The sequence below is a fragment of the Trachinotus anak genome, unplaced genomic scaffold, assembly GCF_046630095.1.
Source record: "Trachinotus anak isolate AG129_WGS33_773 ecotype Australia unplaced genomic scaffold, CSIRO_AGI_Tana_v1 ptg000010l, whole genome shotgun sequence".
Lineage (NCBI taxonomy): Eukaryota > Metazoa > Chordata > Actinopteri > Carangiformes > Carangidae > Trachinotus > Trachinotus anak.
In genome coordinates, this window is record NW_027273861.1 from 25,194,476 (window position 1) to 25,211,037 (window position 16,562).

The 16,562-nt window shown below is 38.5% G+C and overlaps 1 protein-coding gene across 3 annotated transcripts in view; it reads left to right on the forward strand.

Annotated features, from left to right (window-relative positions):
* Positions 1-387: 387 nt before the first annotated feature.
* Positions 388-16,562, forward strand: part of atp11b (ATPase phospholipid transporting 11B) — a 50,178-nt gene continuing 34,003 nt past the window's right edge. For 2 of the 3 annotated variants that reach the window (XM_071486390.1, XM_071486392.1), the window contains exons 1-7: positions 388-716; positions 7,764-7,880; positions 9,145-9,234; positions 11,668-11,748; positions 12,134-12,241; positions 13,523-13,651; positions 15,583-15,686. In XM_071486390.1, the coding sequence (XP_071342491.1) occupies positions 690-716; positions 7,764-7,880; positions 9,145-9,234; positions 11,668-11,748; positions 12,134-12,241; positions 13,523-13,651; positions 15,583-15,686 (656 nt within the window). In that variant the 5' untranslated portion in view covers positions 388-689. The remainder of the gene's footprint in view (positions 717-7,763; positions 7,881-9,144; positions 9,235-11,667; positions 11,749-12,133; positions 12,242-13,522; positions 13,652-15,582; positions 15,687-16,562) is intronic. The other variant, XM_071486391.1, reaches the window with a different exon arrangement.

Genomic DNA, 16,562 nt, shown 5'->3' on the forward strand with positions numbered 1-16,562 from the left:
TCACTATTTGCTGTATACAGTATTAGCAGTTTTGCAATGCAGTGAACACTGCAATTAAATAGCACCACTGCATTATGTACATCTTTATGGAGTAAGGTGTAAGTTCAGGGCCATTCAGCACCAGATATGCTTCATAAAAAAAAGAGTTACAAAAACACTGGTAGCCTACTCATGTCTGATGTCCTCCACAAACATTATTCATCTTCAAAAGGCTTTCCAGACTCTTACTTTTCACAATTTTACTGTTTATAAACCATAGACTGCGTGCATGCATTAAAATGATGAAATTATACATAATTCTTATATAGTGTATATAATGTCAGTTCTATCTATCAATCCATGGTGAGCAGGCAGGGGGCGTGGAGAGGCCGCTAGAGAGCAGTCAGTGTCCGCACAGAGCTGTGTGCTGGCAGGGGGAAGCTGATCGTGGCAGAGCAGAGATGGTGCGCAGCTCGCTGGGACTCTGTGGCCAGTCGTCTGTCACTTTTACCGGGGCTCATTTATCTGACGTTACCGCGGAATGGGAAAGGCTGGATTTATATTTTTGCACAGTTACACTGCATGAATGCGACCGAGAAGAGCTGCCTTTTGGGGGAAATATTTATGGTCCGGGACGATCTCGTTGGAGTAGCTAGTTGCTAGCGCTGCGCTAGCGACTGTGCTCCCGACTTCAAACGTATTTTGCTAGGATGCTACGGTGGATACGACAGCAGCTGGTAAAACTGCTCTCCTACCTTTCTTATCATGTTAGCCTTTATTAGACCAGCAGCCGTGTAATATACAACTCAGCCCACGGAAAGCTGTAGGAACTTTATTTGGATCAAATTTGGCAGGCTAGCCTGGCTAATTAGCTGTTGTCTAAAACATTGTTGTTTGTCTCGCAGCTGTGACAGCCAGGTGTAGGTTATCATGTTAGCCACTTTCCCAGCTAGCTACCGTTAATTAGCTGACAATAGACAACTGCTAACTAGTTGAGACTTGATTTTTGAGTTTAAATCTCAGTTGGTAAGAAGTTTGCTAGCATTTTAACTACACCTGAATTGTTTCCCATTTTAGAAATACTTTGAAAGTCAACTAAGTTAACGCTAGCTAGCGGGCTAACAGTGTAAAAAGTTAAACAGCGTTTTTAACTCTACTTATCTAGCTAGTGTCAACTAGCATACTCTAACTGAGACGGAGTTTTTTCAAACTAACTTGTTTATTTATGTCTAAGGAGCCTGGGGATTAACTTTTGATATCTGGTTAGATTAAATTTCGACTATAATAATAAACGGTGATCTCCCTTATGTTAATTTTAACGTTGCCTTTGTATCGGTCTAGTGCTTTGTTATTTCTTAAATAGCCAGGTCTGTATATATTGGCTATAATATAACATTAACGCCCTTTGATTGCATATGTTTCGAGATCATCCTGTATTTGCTGAATTCACCTGTTGTTTTTCCGCAAACATGAATGTGGTGACACATCGACAGACACAGGACATCAGTAGAGCAGATAACCAACAATAATGGGCCATGACAAGATAATGAGTCCTACCTGACTGTGATTTTAACTAATGATGTCAGTGCAGGAAGTAACAGGGGCAGAGCAGATAAACTTAGTTTTGAATTATGTTTGAGGGATGTAGGATTTGTGTTGAAATCATGCTGCAATGACACAATGGTTATGTGACGATTGTATGAAATGGTTTGTGTGGTAATTTCTGTGTATGAAAATAGAGTTCACAGATTGAATGAGAACCAGCACTCACACGCAGTATAAATGAGAGTGGTGTGACTGGTAGAGAGGCTGTGTGAGCATGTGAGGCAGGCATTCCCATGTGAATGAATGAATTAATAAATGAATGAATGAGTGCATATTATAAGATTAGGTACATATTGGCCTGTTGATGCCACCATAGCCAGAGAGTTAAATCAATGTTTAAGTGTTTCTCAACTCTTCTGCCCAAGCTTCCTGTACTTTGGGTTAGCTGACACTTATTAAATTCTTCAACTTGGTTTGACTCTTGCTCAGTTTGTCAGTGTGTGCAAAAAGTTATCTTTCTGTTATAAGAGATTAATTTTGGCCTTAACTTTTTTTTTTTTTTTTTTTTTTAAAGAGCACCATAGGGAGTTTGTGTCCATAGAACTTGTAGCCTCCTTCTAATTTGAGATAGCTCAGGTCATTTGACCCATCCCATACAACTGACCCGCCTAGTTAATTAAAAATGTAATTAAATTGCAAACAAGTTGGCTAATGAAAAAGTTTGTTGGGGGTATTTGTCTGACCTTGATATCAACTGGAAGGTATTGCACAGATGTTGATTCACTCACACATTGCTTATCAGTTTCTTTCTGGTGACATTGGTCCACATGAGGAAGGAGAAAGGAGGAGGGAAAGTTGGGGAGTTGTAACTGGCAGTGTGAAAGGCTTTTAATGTCTGTCTTTTTTTTCCATCAGTATGACTGACATCATGCTAGTAATGCTGCAATTATATCATAAAAGACCTACTATAATTACAGTACAAGTAACAGCTGCAACTGGGAAAACCCTTTGACATCTTGCACAGGAAACTTTTAAGTGTATTGTGCAAATTGCAGTGTATATAGTATTTCTCATGATTATTATATTGATTTACTACCTCCCAGGCAGCAATTGTTCCATGCCCATTTGGTATAAAAGTCAGCTCACATGATCAGGATGTTTGAGAAGTGTGATATGACTGTAGAACGACTGCTGCTTTATTTCTATAAAAAACCCCACATAAACAATGTCCCCTTCATAAAATTAGTAATATATTATTATTGTTTATGTTTTATTGCTTGTATTTTGAGCTTTATTTTCCAATGGCATACTTCACAGATGTAAAGCTTTTCTGTAGCAAATTATTTGGTATTTGGGAGTTTCTGATATTGCTTCAATGCATTAAGCCAGAAGAAATTTCTAAATTTTTATTGCCTCCAGCTGATGTAATTTTAAGGGAAAAAACCCCAAAACACAACTAGAGGTTATTTAAAGTTCACTTTGATATACTACCCATGTCTCAAACAGATTTCAGCCCCTGCAGGCTGATTTTGATGCCAGTTTGAAATGAAAAGAAACCTACAACCGTGTGAAGTTAGAAGTGAAAAATGGAGATGATTATATAGGTAAATGTTATTGTTAAATGTTTTCTCAGACATTGCTGCTGCAGTCCTAATAGTCCGGTATGATAAAGCAGTAAAACATCTGATAATTAACCAGTCTGTGCCAGTTCCTTATCAACTGTTGCTGTGCTTCAGGTTATTCATTTCATGCCACATGTTATTAGATATCTGTTTGGCATGCCTGTGGTCATGTAAGTATTGCTCTTGTCATCAGCAATCCTGTCAAAAGCACCTCCCACCCCATCTGCCTACAGTCTATTGCTATCTGTCTTCCTCTTTGTGTTTACAGTCTTTCTGTTTTTACCATTACTCTTTATCTGACTGGATTTCTCCCTCTTTCCATCCCTGATTAGCTCATCCGATTTGATTAAATGCCAATTGGTCTATAGTATGACTCAGTGCGTTGCCTTGGTTGTGATGCCTTTTAGTCTGTCTGCCAGCCATTGTTCAGAGCAATGATTCCTCCAAGGCAGTGTGGGACTTGTAGGCTTTATGCAGGGAGTAATTACCTTTTGGTCTACAAATTGAAGGAGGCACACGAGTCTTGGGACAAAATAAAAAGTATGATTTCAGATGTGCAGAGTGTTTACAAGAAAGCCGCATTGCAATTGTTGCTATACTGACAGTCGTATTTATTTTTATTTTCATTGCATTACTGCCAGTAAAAAATGCCTACTATTTTCTATCTAATATTCAGTATCAGCTTCTTTAAATCTTTTCCAAAAGGGGAAATAAAAATGAAAAATGGTTCCTACTAGGCAAAACATATTGCTGTACTTAATGAAAAGGTCAAGTGCCTCTAATACGGCCAAGAGTGACATCAGCACAATGAATGTTTAAGTCGGAGTCACAGCCTATATTGGACTAACTGTTACGTCTTTATTAACGAAAAAGTAATTTAATATTGGGACTTGTTGGTTGCTGTAGTGTAGCAGAGTTGTGTGTGTGTATATCTAGTAAGAGATCTGGATCTAGTTCAAGTTAGTTTAAATTCTAGATTATGGTTTGGTTATTTCATTTTTTTCTTTCTTAAACATTCAAGGAATAAATTGAAAAGCTAATTGTTTAGGTCTTGAAGTCAAATGCAGGGTGGCACTTTTAATGTTGGACTCATTTGCTTGACATAACTGAGATAGTGTGGACCATTATTGTTGTTTAATGTATGCTGCCTCAAGACTAGCATTAAACTCAGGCAGTTGATTTAGGATAGGCCATAGCACAGGGGCAATGAGTGGTTCTAACACTTAAGTCTCATGCAAAAAATAATCTTGGTGTGCAAATGCTGTTGATTTGTATTATTAACTGTTAGAAACTGGTAGAAATCATTAGTTCCTCTTGAGAGCTGCAACAATGACTAGATTAAATCTACTTTGTGGAGCTTACAGAAACGTTGGGTAAGATGTGTCCCTTCATTTCACAAGGCCACATCTTTGTTACAGTCACACAGGACAGTGAAGCATGTACTCAGCCAGCAATTAAGCTAACTTAAGCTACTGTGTGGAAAGATATAAATTGTTAAGCAACTGACAGCTGATTGATGTGACAGAGAGTAAGACCCTCTCACTCCTTAGACTGTCTGAGAAACAGGGTGGAGACAGGGAATGAGAAACTCAGACAAGCTAGGGTAAGGTTCCTTACAGTGATCATGTAAAGGTGCATTAAGTAAGATGTTAAGTCCTAAAGTATAAAGTATTACCATAATCTATCTGCAGCTCATTGACTAATGCCCAGGACTGAACAAATACTTAAAGAGATGTGAGGATTTCTGCTTACAAAAACTTCTTCCTTGCAGTGTCAGGAAGTGTCTGCAACTGCTGGCACATACAGGTTGATTTAAAATCCAGTATTACCTAATGTCTGTTTAAATGTTAACCGCATCGTGGGAGCCGCTCAGCAGCCAGTGTTAACAAACAGTGGTAGTATTGTGTATGTTCCTGTTACCCTGTAATGTAATGTAATGTATGTCAGCCTGATTGAATCTGATGCAGAATGTTGCTTTTTCATGGTTTACATGCTCAGTTGACCTTCCTTCTTAAAATGTTTTAATAATAAAGTTCAGAGTTGTGTTGAAAGACTGACAAATAGAAAAGTAAACTGTGTTCTGTGAGCTGGTAGAAGCTTTTAACCAGGGTTCATTCATTCACTTGAAATTTGTGAGAACTTCCGTTGTTGGCTGCATTTCCCTGGTCATGAATTCACATGCAGTTGAGAAATGCTGCTGTTTGCCATGATTGAGTTAGTGTCAGTACAGTGGTGAGAGTTGTGTGGCTACAGTATACATACTGTATGCTAGACTATGTGGATGCTGTTCTCTCCGTGACTTTTCTGCAGAGTATCTGTACATGCTTAAAAGGAACCACGCGTTTTAGTGGTTAAATGGCTGAGATGCATGGAGTTCAATTTGCTTTAATCATCACCTTTTTGTGTCACAAACGCCTCTGTACATTTGGTCATAGAAGACAAATGTCTTTTTGCAGTGAATCCATGGATTCAGTGCTGTTGGGTGTGAGAGTCTTAAGTAAAAATAATTATAATGTTTCAGGCTACATTCCAGCTACATTAATTATACATTATATATACAAAAGTTTAGAGGCTAGAAGTTGGTAAAAATATACATTTAAATATGTTTTGCTTCTATTTTAATGTGACCACTGTTTGACCCTCTCCCATCCCTTGTCTTGTCTAAAATGAACATAAAAGCACAGAAACAACAGAGAAATGTCTTTTGAAAGCTGTGAACAAATTGGGGAAAAGTGGATCAGCAGAAATGAAAAATCCTGAACATATAGTTTTTCTTTCTAACAGTGGATCACTGATTTTATGCTAGGTGATGACAGAAGGGCAATGTTTGTGCAAAGTTTTACATAGAGTGCCCATTAAAACATTAGTTTTAAAATGCTAACAAATGTGCTGTTTTTCAGTCTTAGTGATGGATGTGGTGTATTTATTAAGAAAACAGTTAGAAAGCCGCAGCAGATGGAGAGCATAAGAGAGTGAAAGGCAGTAATAGTTTGCATGTGTCCCTGGACAGAGGTGAATCAGTGTGGGAGTGAGTGACGTGGCCCGGATACATTCCTCTGTGTGTGCGTATGGGTGTGTTTGGGAGTGAGTGTAAGTGTGTGTGTTAGACCTACGCAATTTGCAAATGATTGTAAGCACTTGCTTTAACCTTCTCAATAGAATTCAGTTGAGTGTGATAGAAAGGACAGCAACAGAAAGTTATGTTTGAATTATGCAAGAAATCGTGACAGTCATGATGGAGATTCATTAGTTAGCCCAATGAAAATCACATGTGTTTGTTTTGGTCTCCAGATGAGTGGATGAAAAATGACCAACATCAGCTGATAATATTAAGAACATTGACAACTTCTCTAATATTAACCAGTGCTTAAGATGTTTGTATTTAAGTTGTGAAAATTGTAAAAATTAAATTTAGAGTCAGTGCCAATTGCCAGCAAATTAACCACAGCTCACCACCAGCATAGCCATTTGGACGCATGCTTTAACAAAGAAATTAACATACTGTATACAGTAGTATTAATTGAGGAAGACATTTACTATGTTCTACCTCTTGCACTGTAAGTATATGCCACCATCTGTATTTGCATGATACACAGTATCAGTAGTGTAGTTCCTGGTGTTGTTTGTAGGATGCCGCAATTCCCAAAAGAACTTTGCTGCACTAGGCAAAATAATGACACATAGAGAAATTGCTTTACTACACACTTAACGAAACCCTGTTGAATAGAGGTGCAAAGAGTTGCCCCAAGTGGATTATAGTGTGGTGTAGACTTACAGGGAGTACTTGTGCTTTTCTTCAGTGCCAACGATATAAAGTTACTTCTCTTACAATAAGGTCATAATGGTCCTGGTCAGACCTGGCATTAACACTCACAAACACACTGACAACAGACCTGACTAAAAACAACAATGCATACCTGTTTATTTGCATATAGAAGTGAGATCTAATCACAACTGGCCACTCGATGCATATGTTAATGCTATGTCTGAATGGGGCCACTGTTGAATTGCCTCTGAACCACTAGCCAGCTCTGCATTCCAGTCAGTTGTCTATCTTGATCCAAGTATATTTTAAATGTAAGTAGTCTTCAACCGAAAATGAATTAGTATTTATTTGTAAAAAAAAATATGTTATGACAATTACAGCATAAACATTTCTTATGTTACAGTTAGTAGTATTAATAGTAATTATTAGTCATTTGTAGTCTTGTTTTATCTTGACAGGGCTGGAACTACTGTACCAGCAAATTTTAGGTGTTATTTCTTTAAAAATTGATTCAAACAATTAAGTGTTCATCAAAATAGTTGCATATTTATTTTCAGATAATTGGTTAAAAATTGCAGCTAAACACTAGTGTACATGAAGAAAGGTCAAAGGTACATGTTAGTCAACATTTTGTGCTGAAGTCGTTACCACTGCCCTGCTTATAAGGAATAAACTAGAGTTGTGTTTAACTTGAAAAAGAATAATTACAAAGAAATAACATGTAACATGTCTACTTTAAGTAACCTGCTTTCTCCTTTTTCCCTCCTTTTGCACCTTTTCCATTTGTCACTTTTTCCTCCCCCCTTCTCTCTACACCCTCCTGTATGTCCATGTATCCTCCCATCCCTCAGGGCTTTGACCCCCCTCATCAGAGTGACACCAGGACGGTTTACGTAGCAAACCGTTTCCCCCAGCATGGCCACTACATACCACAACGCTTTGCAGACAACAGAATCATCTCATCCAAGGTACCAAATGTTGCTTAATCCAATATTGCAATCTTTCCTGTGGTGTTATTACCACGTGATTTCATGGTTGTCAGTCAGAATGAGGCAATATGGTTTTTTTTATGTCATACATGATGTAATTTTATTGTCTTTTGAATATAAGGAGGAAAAGGTTCTCAGCACCACAAAACCACTACGTATGGACTTTAGCATCTTAAGCCACAAGTGCAAATGAACTCAGTGATAGAAGCACTGTTTATCTATTTATTCACGAATTAAGATGTTTGAGGCACTTGTTGTTTTGTTCTTTGAAAAATATGAATCATGACATTTTGCATGAGCCGTGACAACACCCATGCCTGAGCAAAAAACTGTCGCCCACAGAAACTCAGAAACTAATTTCTGGCACCAGCTTGACCAGTGTGAAAAAAGCTCTGGAGTGGTGGCAGAGAGATAAGGGGTGAAGCACGATTTGTTGATAACAGGATCAACTCAGACAAAAAAAGTTTTATTTTGGAGAGAGGATTAGTGAGTCAGTTGGAAGAAGACGGAACAAAAGGATAATAATCCAAAGAGGCTGCTGCCTGCCTCCAGCAGTGATGACTCTCACTGATTAGGCAGTTGAATACATGATTGACAGTAGCTTTAAGTTACCTCAGTTAGGATTAAATTGATTTTAAGTCATGCTTTTTGAGAGACAGAAACATCTCAAATAAAATAAGGTTATTCCTGATGGATCTTTGTACTGATGTGGTGACTTTCACCTTAATAACAAAAAAGCAAGTTGTTTAAACTCCAAATTTACTGTCGAGTAAGTGCAGCCGGAGTTTTTTTCTTTCATGCCCATGCTGCACAGGAAGTGATAAACTAAAACTTAGAGTGAAACAAAAACAGTCAGAGCAGCGAGTAGGCAGCTCCTCTGAAGAACGGTGTGCTCAGCACAGCTGGGTCAACTCGTTCACCACATACCAGAGTACTTGGATGTCATGCTACATAATTTCAGGATGTCCAATTCCTGTTCATTGAATCTGTTATAACTCTTATTTTATTTGGAGTTCCAGGTTGTAGTGTTGACTAAAGAAAAGATGTGAAGATAAATCCTTTGAAGAAGCACCGTATTTTTGTCAGCCATATTATGACAGGATATGTTAAACACTAAGCCAGACATGTTCTTGTCTAATACTACACAATTAAACTCAGTTTCCTTTAAAACTAAGCTAGTTTTACTGCTTCATGCATTGATTTATATGTAAATCCTAAATCTAATTTCCTTTTTCTCTTTCAGTACACAATTTGGAATTTTGTCCCCAAGAATCTGTTTGAGCAGTTCAGAAGGATAGCCAACTTCTATTTTCTCATCATCTTCCTTGTACAGGTAATTACACTCCCAAATACACAAACACTCACTGTTGCTACCTGCAGGTGCGTGTTCTGCTCAGTCAAGAGTCAAGTGTGACCCAAATACAAATGTGTGTGTGTGTGTGTGTCCAGGCATGAGTGAGTGACTCATTTACTTCTAGGGCCCAGCAGAGAGACAGGTCTGCATCTGTATTAACACCTTACACCCACACATTAAGTAATACGTTAGACTTTAAAGCCCGCCCTGAGCATTAGGCCTTCACTTTGCATCACTCAGCCTGTGCTGCAGTAAGATTTGGCTTTCAAATTTTCAGACTTCTCCTGATTTATTTGGGCCTGTGTAGTGAAGCCCAAGCAATCGACTTGACTCTGTCTAAAAAAGGTTCTCTTTCCACCCACTCAACTTGTCAGAGAAGCTGAAGTCAGCTTAGTCTGAAATCACTGAAAGTATGGCCTCTTTTAATCTTGACATTATGAACATGACATTTTCTTGGATGGACAGTTTTTAGGTGGTCTAAGATGAATTCCCAGATAACTGTTGTGAAAAGTCTTGGTTTCATTGTGGTTTATGTAAATTCTCAGTAGAGTTAGAGATGTTTAATGTTTGCTGTTGCTGTTTGTTTAAATGTTCAAATATGTTTTGGGCGTGTCTTCTTTAAGGCTATCTTGGGGAGTTTTCTTGTAAACAAACAAAGTTTCAGTTTACAATCAGCGTGACTTGCCTAAATCTATTGTGTGTATCCTCGAGCCCTAACAGACATGTAAATTGATTTCTCATGAAACAGTTGCAAAGCCTTTTTTTCTCTCTATTTGAAACACGTATTGTTTACATCCATGCTTATCTTGTAACAGTCTTCTTATTTCCTGCCTTTGCTGGGGCACCGCTGCTTTTCTCAACACTTTGCTGCCACTTGTCAAGAGGTGGAGTCGTGTGAAACAATTGGCAAGAATGAGTATCACATCACCTACTTTTGAGAACAAACAAAATGGGGACCAGCTCATAAAAGTATTGCTCCATAGCTCTACTAGTAGTAAATAGCTCCCCAGGGTTAACTTGCATCTCTTCCTTCATAGCTTGAAGCAGACGTTCTTTGGCAGATGCTGTTCTAGCTGCTAGATACACTCTCTGTGTATAATTAACAAAGTGTAAAAATGTGACCCAGCAGGTAATGATTGAAACACAAATAGATCAAATCGCTGTGCTTCAGTGTTCTGTGCTTCTCTAAACTATTGTAGTTTTTGCTTGTCTGCCAAAATGTGTTTTATATAAGTCACTCAGGTGGCTCCATATACCATATACTAGGGATGTCATGGTACCAGACATTTGGTACCAATGCCAATGAAATTCTACAATTCTAACCACACGCAACAGCAAAAAACAGAAAACAGAGGCTGCTGCAAACACAGTGTGTTAACACACAGACATGTGCACACCTCCATATAGTCAGTGTGCTTGCAGTTTAAATTGACTAAATACTAATTTGAAAAGTCAGCCTTATATTTTGACAGACTGAACAGTGATGACTGTAAACTGCTAATGTTATGAGCTGTCACTAAGTTTGCCTAAACAAGCCTAGCTACAACAGATGCCAGCTGTCACAATTACATTACCATTTCAGGACGTGAACATTTTGAGCTGCTTAGACAAATTTTAGGTGTTTTCTCTTTTCTTTTGAAATGTTTGCTTACTGGTTTTTGGTTATCTATAACTTGCCCCCTCGTCATCTGTGTCAAATATAAAAAAACAATACAACAGTCTTACCATACAACTGCACTTGCTTCTGCCATTCCATGTGTTGTTGTTATTGTTTACTGTCCCTGCCTTCTTCTTCTCTTCGAGTTTGATGTCAGACTAAGATGCTTGTAGGGTTATTATACTGTCCTTGTCAGTCTGAATCGCATCTCCAGTGCCTACGACATCAACAGTACTGTACCGTGACATTTTCAGAATTTTAGAATTGATCTGGCACCGAAGAATCGGGCCATGTGGCTTCCCTACCATAGACTGCAACTGCAAAAAAGAATCTTTAAAAATGTATTTGTAAATGAATGAATGAATTTAAAGTAAAGCAGTACTAAAAGATTTAAGTTTTTTTTTTTTTACATTTGCAGAAAAGCATGCTTTAGCTTTCATTTCTTTTGTATCACTACAGTTATTGGGATAATATATGTGTAAACAAATTTTTCTGAAACCTTGTTAAAAATGCTCCATCACTGATTCAAGTGCTGCTTTTTTGTTTGTGTGAGATCTGACAGTTAACCTTTAGGGGAAGTTTAAGAGATTTCCTGTATGACACATCAGCCACAACTTCTCTCTGGCATCTTTTTTAGTTGTATCTCTCACAGGGCACGCCCACTCTTACTCAGTCTCTGCTATAATGTTTTTTTTCCACCACACGTCCAATTTGTTGACATCTCTCTATCCCCTGCTCTGTATTTGTCTTTCCAGTTAATGATAGATACCCCAACTTCCCCAGTCACCAGCGGTCTGCCTCTTTTCTTTGTGATCACAGTAACTGCCATAAAACAGGTAAGAACACAAGCACATGATAGTTCCCTCTTTGTTGTGCTGAAAATGGGGAAGTAACAAACATGCAGTGTGATTAAAGTTAGATTAATTGTTGTCAACAGCTTGTGAATTGCAACTTGTTTTTAACTTAGTTTATTATTCAAATGAATTTGAATTCTTTAACAAAACTTGTGAGGTTGTTCATAATGATAAATCCTTCAACCAGTAACGAACATGAACTCAGCACTGATACAAAACAGTGTTGTCAGAGTATCATAAACAGCTACTTGTGAATTCAGTTGATCTGTGACTAGTTGTGCCTGTTTCACCGTAGTTTATCAATAATGCCACATTCCACTGTGAAGCTTGCTGTATTTTGTTGGTTACTGAATGAGTGTTTTCACAGGGCTATGAGGACTGGCTGAGACACAAGGCGGACAATGAGGTGAATGGGGCTCCAGTGTTTGTGGTTCGCAGTGGAAGTCTGGTCCAGACGAGATCTAAGAACATCAGGGTAAGATGCCTGAAGCTTACACCATTAAAGACCTAAAATAGCTTTTCACACCTTGTAGCCAATAGCCATAACTAACTGTAGCCTGGCTGTTAAATTCCCAGTGCTAGTGGTGTTTCTGTAGAACTAGACTGTATAGAAAGATAATATAAGATATGTTGACGTTGAAAAGAGCATTGTTTCATGTGTCATGAATGCAAATACCAAGGCATCAACCAAATGTGTCTGGAAAGTTCTGTGACTGATGCATTTGTAGAAGTAACACAAGTCTCTACAAATGTCACTGTGTCATGTCCATATTATTGGAGTGTATTGTCTGAAGTCATCATTATTTGTACTTGCAGCCTGTCATTTTCCTGAAGACCGCTGGTGAACCATAGTGACTCATTTTTGAGCCACTTGCACATGTCCAGTACACCCATTAGCAAGTCTTGCTTAACTCTCCTTTCACTGATGAGATGTCTTTGTTAACTGGATACGCCTGTAACTCAGAACACTGTAGTGCACACAAATCCTCTGAGGTGAGAGACTGTAACTAGTGTGTCTTGAGCCAGCACAACTCTTTCTAAATGGTGTATGCCCCTTAGTCAAACAGTAAATTAACCTCTCAAGCTTGAAGCTCTTGGTACTGTTTAACCAGTGACAGCTAGGATACCTGCTGTCACCTGGAGTGGCAGTTTTTTTTATTGGCTGCTCAGAGTTACAATGTTGAAATTGCTAACTTCTTACTCATAGACAACCATCCAACTATGTAGCTTCTTAGCAACTGTCAGTAACAAATAAAGACGTGGCAACTCTGTATTATTATTACTCAAAAAGAATGAATAAGCTAAAATGCAAATGCTAAGAAGACTTTCTTCTAGGCAGGCTTATTGTCTACTAAGCTTATCATTTTAAGGCTGCTGTGACCAGTTTCATAGTTTGAAGTCATAATAGGCAAAAAGAGATCATTTTGTGCATAGTAAAACTAACCTGGATGTAAGAGGGACATCTGAGGACTTGGAAAACTTACAGATTCATAAAATGATCCAAACAGCACAGTGTAAGGGTGAAGAAGGTTCATTTCTAAGCATGAGGATGACAATCCAGTTTTTTTCACTCTGGTCCTATACAAAAGGAAATTTAATGAACAGAATTAACTATTTCAAATAAATAATATTTAGCACATTTCCTGTGTGTGTGTGTGTGTGTGTGTGTGTGTGTGTGTGTGTGTGTGTGTGTGTGTGTGTGTGTGTGTCTGTTTGTTGCTGCTTGTCTGTGTGGGATTTTCTTCCCTCCATCCAGGTAGGGGACATTGTTCGTGTGGCTAAAGATGAAACGTTCCCTGCTGACCTGGTGTTACTGTCATCAGATCGTGCAGATGGCACCTGTCACATCACCACAGCCAGTCTCGATGGAGAGACCAACCTTAAGGTCTGTATGTGTGTGTGAGTGTGTTAGCTTTGGGAATGTATTGAGAATGTCATCTGTGCTGTGTCTGAGTAGTGGTCTGAAAACGTTTAACAGACAGACTATTACTGAAGGTATCCAGTGAAGTTTTCTTTCTTTCTGCAAAGAGTGTTGTTTGCGGTGCAGTCAGCCAGTTGACTGAGTAAACAAGATAGCCACATATCTACAACCAGTCCTGGGATTCAGACCTGCAAACTCCACAGCTAACTGCTCCACCTAAAGATGCCCTGTGGAATTTAAACAAACAAACAAAAGTTCATTTATTTTATGTTTTTCATCAAACACATAGATTTGCATCTTTTCAAACAATTAAAACAAAGTGGGGACCCACTCATAAAAAAACATTACGAGTGGACGACTAGCACTACTAGTGGTCAAAAACACAGGTTGCCTTTTTAAGTTGTGTAGCTTTGTACTCTGAGTTACTGCAGCTAGTGTGGTTTTATGAATGGATAGGCCAGTGATAGTAGCAATGATGCAAAGGAAAAGAGGGTTGATAAAATGTTGATACTCCTGGAGGCTGATAGAACTCTTGTTAAAGCCCATACATGGAGAGAGAGACTCATTCATAAGCTTTTTAATGGGAATAGTTCACCTATACTGGGAGTTAGTCTTTAATTGGTTGGAGTTTACAGTTTAGTTGGCTGGCCTCTGCATATCTGTCACATGACTGATGTCAGCCAGGTGTTTGCATAACATGAGAAATGGTTTAAAATGACTTGGATATGATTATGTAATTTCAGTATAAAACTTCTCATACTGTGTATTTAGTAAATCCTCCTCTCATCTCCTCTCATCTCATCTCCTCTCATCTCCTCTCCTCTCCTCTCCTCTCATCTCCTCTCCTCTCCTCTCCCCTCCCCTCTCCATCCCCCCGCCTTACCCCCCAGTCTTGCCACAGGCTTTGTTGATCAATTGTCTCTCTAACAACATTCTGCTGTTTCTGTTACAGTTCATTTATTAAACATGATGAGGTTTTGTTTTGGCCTAGAAATGTATTTGCACAGCCTATATACCTTTTGATATATTTATATATACTTATCAGTTTCAACTGCAGCTGTTTACATACTGTATAGTGCAGTGATACTATAGTAGTGCACTCTCTTCCTGCTGTCAGGGTTTGGTTGTGTACGTCTGGCAAGGTGGACTTATCACATACATGCAGGTGCACATTCCTGGTAGTTTACTTTGTAATGTGAAATCCATGTTTCTACTATTGAACTTGTGTTTGTCATGAATTTCTAGAATTGCAACGTCCTGTCTGTGAGTATCACAAACAGTAATGATGTTTTTTGACATCTGATAAAACTTTAAATACATTAATCTGTAACTCCAACTGAACTTCCTCATTCTCTCACCTTACCTTAAACAACACCCTCCCACCAAGGCAGCCCCCTGTGTGTATCTCAGACAGTATCTGACTTTGGAAAACTGTCATTGTCATTGTCAGTGGATAATATGATTATTCACTTTTGGTATATATATATTAGCATATTTGAATAGATGGACAGACACTCACAGTGTATCTACTTTGGTTCAAATATTATGCAAATAAAGTCATCATTCCACTAATCCATTGGTCTGTCTTACCCTCACATTCACCCTAACCTGACATTCTCTCTCCTTCATATTGGCCATGTTGACAGTTGAGGTGGTTCCTCTCCTGCAGAGCAGCACTAACTCACTGAACCGGTTGTTTCATAAATAGGAAGCTGTGTGTCCTAACAGTGTATCTGTGCGATCATGAGTTTGTTCATGAGTTCTCACTGTCTTTTGTATGAAGACCTCTCCCTTATAAACTGTAGAGAAAAAAAGGATCTTTGTTCATTATGAAACAATGATTTGCCTTCATCAGCATAAATGCTGTATTTGTGTGTTGTGTTGTTTGTCTGTAGACCCACTTCTCTGTGGCAGAGACATCAGTGTGTCAGTCAGTGTCCCAGCTGGAGGCTCTGCAGGCTGTTGTGGAGTGTCAACAACCAGAAGCTGACCTGTACAGGTAATCAGCACCTGTGTGTAGTCACACCCTCAGGGCGAGAACATAAAAAGTCCAGTGTGAAGTCACTTACAACAGTCAAAGGATACACCCAGCTAAACCCATCTTAGGACATTACACATAAAGGTTCTGCTTTTGGAACCTCATATAGCAAGATTTTAGTGTTTTTTTTTTTATGTTTTATTCTTATTTTTTATTTCATATCTGTTCCACTGTAAGAATATATCATGTCACTCATTTCATTTTCTAGGAACCCCTGAAGAACCCATAGAATTAATTCTACCATTAATACATGGTAGAAATATAGATGTGATGTGGATATGTTATTAAGCAGATCATGGTGTGAGATGATTCATCACCGCTTCAGCAACTCCTCTTCCTCTTGTCTGTCTCAGCTGGCTACTTCAGGATCGATCAGTGTATTTTTAGATCAGGCAGTTTGTTTCAATGGCAGTTTTCTCCCTCCCCCTTCTGTGGGTTGCTGTGTCTGTCTTCACGCTCCCTGAGTTAAAATGCACTTACCACTAACCATCAGCACTTGTGTTGTCAGCTTTGTTCAGTAATCTGATTTCTTCATAATCATGTTAAAAAGAAACCTAGCTCCCTTAATCAGGTTAAGGCATTAAAAATAAACCTTGTTCAGATTCTGCTGGAGGAGCCTGATTGTAAACACTTCACCAGATTTGTTATGAGGTTATTACATGTGAGCATGTGCATGACAAAAACTTCACAAAGGGAGATTATTGCTGTGGCAGCATTGCAGTAGGATGAAAGGGAAGATCTGTAATCTTTGTAATACACGCTTGTTTTCAAAATAATTTAATCCAAAGTCCTGAAATCAATAGGTCTAAATCTGTCAGTTTTCTTTGCTTAACATTT